Raw genomic sequence first — 14,902 nt, 5'->3', positions numbered from 1 at the left:
TTGGAGAAAACTAAGCCAGTATCTGCAAGATGGAGAGAATTCTGGGTAGCTCCACTCAGAGGAGAGGGGTTGTAGGGTGTATAACTGAAATTATGTAAAGAAGAGCCGGATAAAGTCAGGAGCATTAGTATTTTCAGCTGTCTGCTGAGTCAGTGAAGGAGAGAAATCCCTGGAGAACATCTAGTGTCAAGATGGATGGGATAGGTCAAAAACTATGTGGAACTTGGCTTTATTGAATTAAGAAATCAAAGTTTACACCTTGAGAGTTGTTGAAAGTTCAGATATTTGATGCTTTTCAGTTGGTTCTTGTTTCTTTTCAGCTGTAAAGCTGGGGTTTCTTTAGCAGAAATCTAAAAATAACGGAGTATGAAATTCTTGAGTGTCCAAATGTGTTGCAGGTGTTCCTCTGATGGCATAAGGAAGGGCTGGCCACACAGGACAGCTTTCGGGCAGCCTGGCTGCTATAATGAAAGAGCGTACCAAGAGCTGTCAGTCACTTTGAAAAAACTGGAAAAATGACTCTTTCAAAACCCCGTTTGAATACATGCATTAAATCTGCTAAGTTTTACAAATCTCTGCTTCTAGAATTGTTCTCTGCTCTAGAAATCCAGCCTGTTTCTCATGCACTTACTGTCACCAGTTCATAGTTAGTTAGAAATACCCATTTTCTTCTGAAGTATTCAGAAGAGGTTTTTGGTCTTGTGGATTTTCGTGTCTAGAATGCAGAGGAGAAAAAAAAGCCCTCCAGGTTCTTCACAGATAGCATTGCTTTACAGCCAACAGGCTCCAGCCACTCTAAATACGCCTCAAAAAGAAATTAGCAGATGCAAAATCAGCTGCTAGCACACATTTTTATTTTCACACATTACTGACACTCAGGTGGCACTTGCACCTCACTAATGTCAAGTGCCCAGGCCCTCCCGCAGACCCTTGTAGCTCTGAGGATACAAAGCTGAAACATGAAAGAGTGGAATTTTGAATTTTGTTCTATGTCCCTCCTGCAAGAGTGATTTCCAGAGCTTCAGCATCCTAAATGATACCCATGGCAATGTTATCCCTTCCCTCAGGGATGTGCTGAAATGAGAGAGGCAATGGGCTGCAGATGTCACTGCACCCACAATACTGTCTGAGATGCAGCAGGTCTTATCCGTGCTCCACCAAGAGCGTTAATGTGCCATTGGATTTCCAGTTCATATCCAGAGACCCATTTCCTTTGCAGGCATTCAGGGAACTGCCCGCAGAAGGAAAAACCAATAACTGTCACCTGCACTGATCAACACATTTTAAGGCTCCCAAATGGCATCACACAGGCCTAGTGCCTGCAGGGCAGGCTGTTTGTTTTGGAACGGTAATAGAACCTGATGAGAAAGTAATTTTAGGATTGTGCAAGATCAGTGTTGTGCCAGAGTATCTTGTGGTGTATTGGGCAAGTGCGGATGCGCCCACTCTTCCTGCAGGCATGCAGCTGCTCAGGCTGCCGTTCTAGAATGCTGGGGTGCAGGAATGACTTCTGCAAAATATGGAAAACTGTCAGGTTCCCAGCAAATTGTCATCACCAAGCAGAACAGGGCAAAGTTGAGGCTGTGTTACTTAGAAAGACCTTTCCTAAGCAGAATAGTTGGGTATATCCGTAACCCCTGTGAAGAGTGTCATCTGCACCAGACAGGTCTTCCTGCCCTCCTTATTGTTAGGAACTGAGTTCAAGGCCCTTTTCCAGCCGTTCTGTGCCAAATGAGCTGCGTGTTTCGACTCAACATCCTGCAGCACACAGCAGTTCACTGCCTTTGAGAGGACCTGGCGGGGGGAGGCATGGTCAGCCTCCGTAGTACCCTGTGTGCTGACTACTTCTACATGATGCAAATTTGCCGGGATGCGGTTCTGTTCAGAGCGCATGTAACTGCCCGCCCGTCTCTGCTAGCAATAAAGCAGAAGGCAGTTCACCTGGAGCTGGAGATCATGCACTTTTTTAGAGACTCCAGTTAAGCAGTAGTATTTTAACTCTGTCCAAACCAAGCTGCATCTTTTCTCACCGGGACAGCTTAAGGTAAGTGCTGCGCGGCTGTGCCCATCTCAGGGCAGGAGGCTGAAGGCCTCTCCTTCCTCTGCTCAGCCTCTGCCCTCTGAGAAAAGGGATGAAGGAGCAGCAGAGGGGACGGACCCTTCAGCTAAAGTCCTGACTAAGCAGCATTTCGTGCTGAGAGCTCAGGCAATTCTGAATCAGAGGCCGTTTCCTTCCTAGGGACACGATACCCCAAAAGAGGCAGGAGGCAACAGCAATATTACACCTCTGTAATCCCATGCACCACGGGCAGAGCTGGCTAGTGTCTTGCAGCAGGAACTCCCATCCAAGGAGGGTCTCCGGTGGGAAGGCAGAGTCTTCACACCAGCTGGATAGGAGGAAATGTTTTTCCACAGTGTAAGGGGTTGAAATGCTGGACCAGGGCCAGCATTGACAGTGAGGCTGTGCTGTCTCCAGCCCTGGAGACCTGCGGCACTGAAAGGAGGAGGCCCTGAGCAACCTGCTTGAGCAGGGCTTGGACTGGTGATCTCCAGGAGTCCCTGCCAGCCTGAATCACTTCACGTGCCTGTGGAAAAAAGACAGTCCTGTGCTGGGTTTCAAAGTACAGCTGGTGATTGATAAACGACAACACCCAAAAGCCCTTGAATTCCACAGGAAAACTGCCTTTGATTTCAATGGCTTTTATTTTAGGTCATACGTGACCTGCCGGTGTAATTATACCAGTGAATTATTGACAAATTGCATCACTGGGTGCACAGTGGCGTTAAACCAGCTCTGAGCATGAAGCGGCCACTTGGGCTTTTTGTTTTTTCTTTGCAGAAGTTCTGGGTTCAGCAGGTCTCCCTCTCTCTCACACCGAGACCCTTTCCTTGTGAGCAAATGAGTGATTGTTGCACAACGTTTCTCTGCAAACAAGTGTTTGAGGAGGCCTTGGCTGGATTGCACAACCCTACTTGGTCAAAGTCTCCTGAAAGCTCTTGTCTCCTGATGGCTCATGTGAGGGCCAGAGCATGAGTCACGACGTGACCATCTCGACTAATCTGGGAGGCCACAGATCACCAGACTGGACTGGTTCCTCCTCGCCTAGGTTGCAGCATGAGGAAACCTCATGGCAAAGCAAATGAATAAAATCCCATGGAACATTTAAAAAGACCCATTTTATTCCTGCATTTGACTTTTTTTTTTCTCACCACTTGAAATGTCAGATACCAGCCCACAGCAGCGCAGGACCCTGGGTACCAGACTCCAGACAGAGAGACATGCTGAACCACTCTAGCAGTCTTCACACTGGGGACTCGGAGCTTTGCCAGGGTCACCAAAACAACAGCGCATTTGTTCCAGACAGGCTGTTTCTGCATGACCCTGGCACAGGCAGAGTCCGAATCCCACTGCTGAGCTGCAAGCTTGGAGAGGCGACAGCCGTCTCTGTCCTGGGTCCTCCAGATCCCATCATTCTGGTCATCTCCCAGCTTGCATTCTCTGACAAGGGACAGCTGTGATCAGGCCCTGGAGGAGCCAGGTCACCTATGCACCGCAGAGATGTATGTTTAGCAAAGTTGCTGCTGGTGGTTTATGTAATGTGACCAAACAGGCCAGGTGCCCCGTGGCCTCTGAGCAAACTCCGCTCTGCACTGAGCCCCAGCACAGGGATTTCCTTCCAGGCAGCTTGCAGCCAGGCACGGTAACTCACATTACTGTCAATAATCTCTGAGTTTGGGAAAGCCATGACAACCTCTGCAAATCAAATTAGAGCTTTTCAGTTGTTGTGCCAGAGGAAAATGTTGCATGTGCCATTTGAAAGCCTTTGTAAAAGCCCTCAGAAATTCATCTGGCACTCCTTGCCTTTGAAAACTGGGACCAGCAGGTCTAACTTTGGGACTAGGCTTTGGTAAATTTTACTCTTAGCCCATGTGGATTGCAGTGATTTAGCACTGTCACAGTTTCCACGGGCTTCACTTATCAGCTGTATTCTCCTTCACCCTGAGGTCCAGCTGCTGACTCAGGTGTCCCAGGATGCTGCCAGATGCCGGAGCACTTCAATTCATCAATCTGTTGCGCGACCCTGCCCAGTGCAAAGTCCAGTTGCTCTCCAGAAATATCCAGCAGAAGGTCAGTCCTAGCTTCCTTTCTTGCATGTTTCTACTTTAGCCTCATCCCTGTTAGATTACTTTAGGCTCATTAACTGTGAATGTGACAGTATAAAGATAACCTGATCAGGCCAAGGACTTTGGCAGACGTAGACATCTTTGTTCCTGAGGCTTAAAATAACTTGCTGCAGCCATGTCAGAACTAAGCTGCCAGTCAGACCCACTGCATCTCTGGGTCTGGCACTGGGGACCCCCAGTCCTGCCGTACACGGACTCCATGCAGTGTGATACCTGTGTGCAGGTGATGGGAAGCAAGGTGGGTACATGGCTTGCAGTCCTACCAAGAGGAGGTGAGGAGGTTGCTGGGAGGCAGGCCAGAGAGCTACTCTGGGCCCTGGTTTGGGTGGGGAAGAGAGGTGAGAGGTGGAGGGGTGGTTTTTACACCCACTCTCCTTTGCGAGAGTGGGTGTAAAACGGAGGATTTGGAGAGTGTGTGTGGGGGGGTAGGTTTGAGAAAAAAGGAAGGTTCAGGACAGTTGAAACTAGATGATCTTTGAGGTCCCTTCCAACCCTAACGATTCTATGATTCTATGATGCTGCCCAGAGGTTGGCCCCTCCTGCTGCCACAGCCCCAGCGGTGAGAGCTGAGATATTCTTGGTATGGCCAATATGGAGCAGGTCAGCATGGACATCAGTGAGGATACCTACAGTGGAAACAGGACAACCAGCCTCTCTGTGCTGTGTGTCAGGGATTTACTGGCAGTGCTTCCACCAGAAGAGGAAGCTGCCATGAGCTTGCCCAACACGCAGGGATGGCAGTGGGCCGAGGAGCTGGGCAGGGTGAGGACATCCTGCCTCACAGACAGAGCACCCAGGGGACCCTGTACATGGCCCGCTGGTGAGGACCTGCCACCAAGCCATCGGCACACGACATCCAGAGCAGGAAGGGCAAGAGCCAATGTCCTTGCCAGAGCCTGCAGGATGGATGCAGGCAAGCTACTGTTGGGGCAGCGAGGCCAGCAGCTTCTGAGGCCATGTGGGCTCCCTGGGGGCCTGTCCCACTGCTACAGCCAGGACTGGACTGCAGGGAGCACCAGGGCCAGCCCCAGTCCTGGGCATCCTTGGGGATGGGGACAAGCAGAGGCCAGGCTGGGACATAGCTGTGGGAGCTGGAGACCAGCCCTGCTGTGGCATCAGTGCGGCAGGGGCTGATAGCCCTGGGAGACTGAAACTGGGCCGTGGGCAGGGTGGGGTAGCCCTGGGGAGCACTGGAGGAAGCGAAGCCTGTGAGTGCCCTTGAAGACCTGAGAGTGGCATCTCCTCCATCAGATCAGTACTGGAAACTTGTATCTTAAGTTTGGTCATGGCATCTCGAGTGCCACCCTGAGAGCAGCCCAGGCTCCCGGCAGAAGTACACTGTCCTGCAAGAGGCTAATGGCCCCACGAGGGAGGGGTTCAGCTCTGGTGTCCTGCGGGTGTGCTGCCCAGAGGCAAGGCAGAGGTGCTGACAGCTGCACAGGAACAGAAATAACCATGAATTTGGAGTCAGACCAGTGCAGGCATCACACACTGCACGTTGTGCACATGGTGTCCTCGAAACCAAGACTGCTGTTTTTCACTGTTCCTCATTCTTGGTTGTGTCCCTTCCTGATGAGACATGCGTGCAGCCCAAGCTGGCAGATACACAGTGTTGGGTTGCTATCTGTATGCAGATTTGGCCAGTGCCCACCACAGCTGGGGCATGTAGACATGGACATTTCAAGCCCCAGAGACTGAGAGAGTGACCAACTACATGCAATACCATTTTACCTTTGGAGGTTCAGGAGTAAGGCAGGGACCTTGGGCAACTTAGCCCAATCTCTCCCAATACTTTTTTGAATGTTAATGGGAGGAAAGTATAGTAGCTTTGAGCAAAACCAACAGTGAAATGCCCTTTTACGTTTTTCTAATCAGAAGCTTTGCTAGGCCTGATCCCAAGTTTGTGTAGCTGTAGTGGAGGTTAGTTGCCTCCTGCATGCAGACAATCCAGTATCTTGTGTTTGCAGTGGGAATCTTGCCTGAATGAAAGCACCCAGAAGACATGGATCTGTCTTGCCATTAAGGCTCCCGCTTCCTTTATCTAATCCTGAAAAATTGTTTTCAAATTTCATTAAATGTATTTTTGCATTGATTCAATTTGTTCTGTGGGAATTTAAGTTTGCAGGGAAATCTAAGTCTGCAATGACTGAATGACTGAAAGCAGATGTAAAAGGAGGATTAGCACGTTCTGTCTGCAACAGCCTGAATTTATTAAAGTAATAACCTGGTGGGACTTGGAGATACGAAAACACTAGAGAAAAATGACGTCTGGGTAAAAAGGGACAGGCATTTAATTCTAGCTCTTTTTGACTTCCAAATTTTAATCTGGTTTGCTACACTGGTATTAAGTTCTTTACAGATGCTTATTTTAAAATAATTGCACCATATCACACATGGAAATAAATATACAGCTTACCCAACACTATCATACAACCAACGTGATTAAAACTGCTGTACATGTAAAACTGACGGTGAAGATTTTGAATCTTTCAGAAAAACACATTGATGAAAATGCCTATGCTACCTGATTTCAGCGACAAATAGATGGCAGAAAATGCATTCTTAGTGAACGTACAGGATCCTCTTGCATGGTCTGCAATTACGTGGATTTCGAAGGTAATGACACGTAGACAGCAAGACAGAGATCAAGTTCTGATACAGGTGGCAACCCTCTGCCACTGAACACATCAGACAGTTATTTGAACTGGGTGAACAGATACCGTAAGGCATAAATGCCATCTGACTTCCAGACAGCACCGAGGTGTGTGCAGACCTTTCACGGGCCGTGTGCACAGAGGTGGTTCACACCTGCCGTAATGCATTATGGAGTAAATGTCCACTTTTCTGCAAGATCTCTGGACTTTCTTCACTGTCCATTTAACATCCTGCAATATCGGCTGGTTGCCGGTGGGAGGTTCTGAGGTTTGATACTTCAAGTTTTCCAGAGGATGAATGTTCTCCTGAATGCTCCTTTTATTTCTGCAAGTGAACTCTGCTGAGAAATGCCCTGTATTCAGACAGCATCTACAATTAGCACATCTGCCCTATGCCGAAGGCCATGCTCTAGAGACCTTCTGAGGTCTGCAGATACCGGAGGATCTCATGAGATAAACTATCCAGCCCTTCCAGGATGACAGCAAACACAACAGAAGAGCAGCACGGTCCTTAGGAAAAGTCTGACTCTTTAACAATTGGAACTGGTGGGGTTTTATGGTCTATTGGTTTATAAATAAAGTGGAAATCTTTCTTGGTTTCACTCTTCAGCAGGGAGGATTTGATATGGTGAGGAAGGGCATCTTTGTCCAGCTGCAGCCACTGGTCATCAACATAAACAAAGAGTCCATAGTCCTTGGGATGGGAGACTTCAAACTTTTCAGCACACTGTTGGCTCAGCTGCTCAGCTGTTGTGTCATTCCGGGAAGCAAGTGTCCTTGACTGAGCACCGATTTCCAGAAAAGAGATAGAGATGAAATCCTGAAGAGAGACATGAGGATAGCTCTTGCAGTTAACACACTGACTTAGACCCGAAGGAGGCAGAATCCAGCCCCAAAACTCAAACTACCTAGAGATCTTAAACGCTCTCAAACATCCTCCAATCATCCTCCAATGCCCCAGTTATTCTCTCCTTTCTCCCCTCTGATGAACAAGCTCTGAATCAGCAAATACTTAATCTAACAAACACTTAACTAAATAATTAGTCTTGTAAAGACATGTAAGTGAAAGTGTTTTTCTGATTTTGGTCATTACTCTTAGTGAGCAGTCTGCAACAGTTCCTTCTCTCATCTCTCTACAGCTCCTGAAGAAGTAAGATGCAAAGTAACAGACCAGAATAACAAGCCAAAAACCTGAGATCTGGCCTGAAACCGCCGTCTCACAGAAACAGGAAAGGGCTGGCAGTGCGTTGACCCTTGTAATTCCACTGTTACCCAAACAGCACTTTGAGAGCGTGTCCTCCAAACTTCATCAGTAAGGAAGTAGAAGATGTAGTTATGCTGAGGAGGCTGTTTACTTGTATACTGTTTCAGGCAGTAATGACTGTTGGGACAACTTTACTCTTGCCAAACTCATGAGGAATAGAATCCAGAGAACCTTTGGCCATAGTAGAAACTACATGTTTAATTTGTATCTGTGAAGTGTAAAAAAAAATCCCAGCGTTTTTGGTCAGAAAATACTCAGGTTCCCCAGCAGAAGTGAGATTTGCCAAATACTTGGACTATGGGTTCCCAAACTGCCTTATGAAGTATCACTGCTGACGAGTAAGGCAGCCAGTACGGCTTGCAGGGGCACGCTGGTTGTCTCCACCAGGATGGGCTCCCATGTCTCTGATATTACTCCTCATTCAAAGGAATGGAAGACAGCCCTTACACTACTGGAGGTGGTGGGAGTCTTTGGGGAAATGTGGCATTTGCTCACCTGGCTATTATGCTCCTTGCTAGGTACTCGCTAGGAGCTACTGCCAGAGTAGCACTGGAGACTGGATGGTTGTTTGATGTGTCCCATCCACCAGTCACATGTTCTGAGATCATCACGGACTGTTTTAATTGCAATACGGGAAGCTTATTAAACCTCATGCTTTCACAGGGCTGTATGGACTGTCTCCCAGTCAGGAGACTTTCCCCTGGCTTTCCCCTCAGCATTCCCAAGTCTCAGTTTTACACTGTGAAGGCTTTACAGAACCCGAGACGTGGCCTTTGCTGCCTCCCTGTGGGTGACAATTTCATCACAAGACATGGGGCTGGCACGACATCCCTACCGACTGGTCCTGCATCCAGCCTTACCATGGCCGGAAGCCCAGAGCAGCCATCCCTTCTGGGACCCTCTCCCACTAGTGCATGGGGAGGTCTTTGCCGGGCCATACACAGCATGGGCTTCAAAGCTAGTCAGCTGTTGTTGAGTCTTCCCTGCTGCTGGACAGGAGAAGCAGGCTCTGGAAGACACTTGTCTGACTCGCCCTTGGCTTGTCTCAGGTCCTCCTACAGCTTTACCCCACCTAGGCTTAGCCCGCTCACATCTTCTCAGCTTAGTCCAGGACTTCCTCAGGCCCTAAGGACATGGAGAAGAGGGGCTCCCTGCCTCCCCACTGCAGCTCTCCACATGTGAACACTCCTAGCATGCCTCCTTCAAGAACAAACAATGAAATCACTCTGCAGTCATATTTAAAATTATATCTTTGTGAGGTACTTCAAGACTTCAAAATGCATTTTGTAAGTAATATATATTTCAAATGAGGTGTGGGGTTTTTTTTTAAATTTGGAAATCTTGCGCTGTATGTACTCGTTTTTTAATAGTGATTTGAGCTAATTTTGTTTTAAAATAATTAACACATTAAAAATTGTAAGCATGGAGAGAGCAAGTTCATCTTCCAGGCTTTTTCCCTAGAAAGTAATGCCAGCTACCTGTACTGATGAGCGGGAAGCTCGGGCCTTGTTCAGCGTCCTTCGTCGCTCCCAGCGGTGAATGGAGTCCTGCACCTCCACACTCAGCTGTCGTGTGACCGTGATTTTGTCATAGTTCTTGATGTGCTCCAGGGCCCCATAGGTGGTGGTTAAATAATAGGAGCCTGCGAAAGGAGATGGTCTTGTATGAAAATTGCACCTACACAGGCCATTCATTTCCACTTCCATCCTGCCCACTTGTCCCTGTTGCAGTGGCAGCTGTCTAACGCTTGCACTGTCTGTGCCTCACTGCAGGGAGTGCAGGGCTGCCTCATGTTAACCCAAGAGAAAAGAGACCTCATGACCACAGTATCCTCCACTCTTTTCTGCTTCACAACCATGTCACTGCCCAGACTGCTGAGGCTGCAGATGCCCTAGGAGTAAAGAGACCAAAGGCTAACTACTACAAAAACCACTTTCACGAACAAACCTAAACCATTCTTATATTCAATCTAAAGCTACCCTCTTTCAGTTTAAAACCATTGCCCCTTATCCTGTTGCTACAGGTCTTGGTAAAAAGCCTTTGTCTGTCTTTATATATTGAAAGGCCGCAAAAAGGCCTCCCCTTCTCTTCTCCAGGCTGAACAACCCCAACTCCCTCAGCCTTTCCACACAGGAGAGGTGTTCCATCCCTCCGATCATTTTTGTGGCCCTCCGCTAGACCTGCTCCAACAGGTCCACGTTTGTCTTGTGCTGGAGACCCCAGAGCTGGATGCAGTAATGCAGGTGGGCTCTCACCAGAGCAGAGTAGAGGGGCAGAATCACCTCCCTTGACCATTGGCCACGCTTCTGTTGATGCAGCCCAGGATATGGCTGACAACATTTAGTGCCTGGGTCTCCTGTGGGCTCAGCACCATTGAAGGCTGCCTCAGATCTGCAGGGACAAGTCACCCTCTGCTCCCTGCATCTCTATCGCCTAGAGTGGGAGCCCGGATGCTTGGCTGGGAGCAATTCCTGGACAGTTCAGAGTTGTGGGATACACTTGGTAAAGCAGAGAAACAGGATAAAGCAGTGAAAGCCCACTTCTCCCTCAGAAACTCCCTGACTGCTGTGGTGTTTGCTGAGCAGGTAATAACCGACTGCGGCAGCGAGGGAAGCAACTGGACCGTGGTAAGAGCAGGCTTCTTCAGGAGAGATGAAGATGACCCCTGATGCGAGGACAGAGCCGAATACGAGGACGCTGCTGCTTTGGTTGCCGGGCAGCCCCGTGTCAGGGCACGGCCCCAGCGCCGGGTTGATGAAAAGTGCTCGTTTTCCCAGCTGCCTCCCGGGCTCGGAGGGAAGGAGGCAGCCTGCAGAGCGGCTCAAGCAGCAGCGGTGTCCCCGAGGCAGCGGGGATGGGGTCGCGTCCCCTGGCCCTCCGCGCGATCCCCTGCTGCTGCTGCTGCTGCTGCTGCTCCCCGCACCCCGGGTGCCGGGAAAACAGAGAGGAATAAAAGGTGCCCGTCAGCTGGGCGGAGAGCCCTGGTTTTACTGAGTTTCGCACTAACGGCAGTTGCCTGTAGGTGGCACCTCCACATCACCCAAACCCCGCGCCCGCCCGCCGGGCGCTCGGCAGCCCTTCCGCGGGCTCGGATGCGCTCCGCAGTCGGTGGCTAAGACAGCATTTTATTGAAGAGCAGTATTTTCAGAGCACCCTTGAAGTTGGGTGTAGCACAGGAGAGACCAAGACAGTGCCATTTGACTTTCCATACTCGAGTGGATCTGACGAGGAACGTCCCGTAACTACGCAGGTCTGCGTACACCGAAAACACTCTCGTTTTCTTTGTTGTCTCACATGAAGTGCTGCCGAGAACATGCTAACAAGCCTGCAGGTGCCACTTTTCCCTGCTTAACTATAGTTACTACACTCCCTCATCTGTCATGCAGTATTTCTCCTGCTCTGGCAGAGTCAAGGGTGGCCGTGATGGGACCCGCGACCTGGTGTATCCCTTCCCACAGAATCCAGGGGGAAGATCTCCCAGTCCCCCACAACAGGAATTCATAACGTCTTCTTTAAGAATTAATTTTTCTTCCACTTTCCAGTGTCTTAATTTCCACACAGTAATTACCCATCATCTGTCCTTGCCTTTGCCCCAGTGATGAACATTACTGTTGTTATAATATTCATTCAAAGTAAATTTTTAATATGGAGGCCAGATTAAATGATTCTGCATATTGACCAGACATAATTTTACAGTTTTCCACTTCTGTTTTCCTTTTATTTCTGTGCCTGAATCACCTTTTGCCATTTAACCTTGAAAGGTGTAACTCAAATTGATTTTTGCGAGTTCCCATTTCAGGTGAGCACTTTGCAATCTCAGAGCTATCTTCACTGAAACATGGTGGGTTTTTTTTTTTTTTTCTGTTCCTTGTATCTGCAGTTACTCCCAGCCTCCTTTCTGAAGTGGTTATTCAGCCAGTTTGATCTGGAACTCCCTCACAAAATTTTTCCCCTTTGTCAGTAGTACACATTTCATACAGCCTTTGCACCTTTGACTTAATAGAACTTCCAGCCAGCTTTGCCTTCAATAGCCTGAGCTCCCCAACCTAGCTGACTTCAGTCACCAGCCTGGTAGTGTGCCCTTTTGAAATGAAGAACCTGTGGGCAGTGTAGTCACCACAACCAGCTTAGTTATGTCAGCAAAATGCTGTGCTTTGGCTAACATTTTTTTTTACTAAAAATTCTTTTCAGCAGGAAAATTAGCTTGTGCATGATTGTGTTGCTACTGCTCATTCTGTTAGTACTTACTTTTACCCACCTCTGCACAGTGCTGGGATGACATGCTCTTAGTTACAGACTTCTATCTCCATTTAATATAAATAAAATTAGTCTGCTGCTGTTCATCTGGGATTCCTTTCTAGAACTTCAGTACTTACCAAATCAAAGTCTAAAATAAAACCCATTTTATTGGTTTAGTGACTACCTGGTGAAAAATTATCTGTGTTCCTAATTCAGAGCGCATAACCCTGCCACGCAATCTATATTTAAGAAACTAAAGGCCCACAGTTCCCTGGGGTATTTATCCCTCTTATAGCAGACGTCTTTATTCACATTCAAAACCAATATTCCTTTCTAACCCAACTTTCCTTTCTGTGCGTCACTATGATGCTCAGTCAGAGAACATTGTCAAAGGGGTCACTCAAATTTAAGAGTAGAATGGTCATGAGAACGATGTGTGGACCCAGGCATACAATGCAGTTTAAGAAATGTGCTCTTTTCTCATTGGAATAAATAAAATTGTCTGCACAATGGATTGCAGCAGCAGTTTAATTTTAGGCAAAGAACTTTTAACTTTTCAGCCTTTGGGCCAAAGAACACTAGACGTCTCTGTTTAGGTTACTAATCCAGCAACGCAGTTCTCATTTATGCTGGGTCCCTGCCTTTCTAGCTGGTATCTAAGGGCACTGTACTGCTAAAAACAGTTAAGATATTTCACATAAGTTTAGAGCTTCAGATTTGAAAAGCTTGGTCAAAGCTTACCCATAAAGCCTAGCTAGAGCCTTGCTGCCCCACTCTCACAAACACTGAAGCGAAGTAAATAATGATTTCCAAAGTGAATATCCCAGAAGCAAACACTGTACTCTACCTTCCCCTAGCTGCAGAGCAGGGTCCATGAGCTCCATCATATACTCCACATTCAGAAGGACTTCAGTCAAGTTGCTGCGGGCCAACACATACATGAGCACGGGGAGGAAATCATCTGCACCATACGGCTTGCCTGAGCAAAGAGAAACACAGAGTGGTCCAAATAAACTCACCACAAAGACATGTTCCCTCACAACAGTGAGAGCTTCTCACCCAGAATCTCCTTTGCAGACTTTAGCTTACATTATCTGAAGAGTTAAAACTTGAAAGCACCAGGAAAAAAAGAACACTGAAAAAGGAAAAGTTAGTTCACTTAAAAAGTAAGTAAACTTGCTTCGAGCCCAAAACATAAGCATGAAGATTTTTAGCAAGCTCCATTTCTGCCATTCATTATTAACTGGAGAAAAAGAAACTTAAACTTTATGGATCATAGACAAAGGGCAATTCCTGAAGAGTGCAAAGGCTGCCAGCTCAGTCCTCTGATTTAACACTGCCATCAAGACTGAAATTCACGTTTTCAATATTAGCAGCAAAGTTATCTACATGCATTAGGGGTATTTATTGTCTTAAATTTGCTCTATGTTTGGGACCAAAGAGCAGAAAACAGAATTTGAGACAGTGGTTTTTAGGACTGAAGACTTTTGTATTTGTGTTGCTTTAGAAGGCAAAACATCACACTACACGTTCCTGATGATTTTAACAGTCTCCTAAGAGCTCAGATCTAAGAGGAAGCACCTTTCCAGCCATGGCGTCTATCTAAGAAAACAAAAAGCCTTCCACATTGGGCTTAGACTAGTTTTTCGACTTGGTGTGCAGCAGGTGCTATGGGAACAGATCCTCATGGGCTCAAGATTTCCTATGCTCAAAACATCCATGTCAACAAAGTGATCTTCTATGTAAACTGTAAAAGATCTTTGGGATGTCTGAGGGCAAAAAGAGCGTACGTGTTAACAGCCATCATTATAAACAATTGCTACTTAAAATAGAATCCGAACTGAAGCTTCACCACACAAACAACAAAGAACACAAGGATAACTTTTCTTATTTGAAAGATGCTTTCACTCTCTACCAACATGTCATAAATTCATCATGGGCAACCCATAATAATAAGTTGCTTAATAGGCCTATCTTCCCAACATTCAGGACTGACCGTTCCTCTTAACCTAAGCCCAGACTGCTTTCATTCTGAATGTCTCCCGTCAGATGGTGGGCAGTTTTCCTCACCTCAGCACTTGGATGTGTTGGTTTCATAGGCCATGTGTGTCTCACTTGAGAACTGTTGCCTCACCTCAAAGAATCAAAGCTACCCTTGATGTAGCTTTGGTGAAATTATGCCCTAGCCATTTTTGGCCCATAGTCCACATGCCTTTCCGTGGTAGGACATAAATTCCTATTTATTAAATGTTCCCACTGACTTACATCAAATCTTTGCCATGAGTCAGCTTTCCTTTTTTGTCATTTGTAGCTGATGCAGATTCTCCACTGGCAAAGAAATATACTTTTCTGAAGCCTCAAATAAACATGAGCTTAGCCCCTGATTAAAAAAACCCAACCAAACGTGTGGCTTTAAAATAAACGCAGTAATGTATCTAGTGAACAGAGAGTTGATCCAGTTAAACAAAGTGTTGGAGGATGACAGTCTGTCAGGGCTGTAATTCAGTCTGTTTCTAACAGAGTCCACACACCCCACAACACAGACTATTTAATGAAAGCT

The 14,902-nt window shown here is 47.2% G+C and overlaps 1 protein-coding gene across 1 annotated transcript in view; it reads right to left on the bottom strand.

Annotated features, from left to right (window-relative positions):
* Nucleotides 1-7,350: 7,350 nt before the first annotated feature.
* RIN3 (Ras and Rab interactor 3) overlaps nucleotides 7,351-14,902 on the bottom strand; it is a 50,284-nt gene continuing 42,732 nt past the window's right edge. The window contains exons 8-10 of the mRNA XM_009983658.2: nucleotides 13,190-13,321; nucleotides 9,582-9,745; nucleotides 7,351-7,659 (exon numbers count right to left, since the gene is read on the bottom strand). Coding sequence (XP_009981960.2) covers nucleotides 7,351-7,659; nucleotides 9,582-9,745; nucleotides 13,190-13,321 — 605 coding nt within the window. The remainder of the gene's footprint in view (nucleotides 7,660-9,581; nucleotides 9,746-13,189; nucleotides 13,322-14,902) is intronic.

The sequence above is a fragment of the Tauraco erythrolophus genome, chromosome 6 (genome assembly GCF_009769465.1).
Source record: "Tauraco erythrolophus isolate bTauEry1 chromosome 6, bTauEry1.pri, whole genome shotgun sequence".
In the NCBI taxonomy this organism is placed as follows: Eukaryota; Metazoa; Chordata; class Aves; order Musophagiformes; family Musophagidae; genus Tauraco; species Tauraco erythrolophus.
Note: the sequence above shows the minus strand (reverse complement) of the source record. Positions and strands in the feature narration are given on the sequence as shown.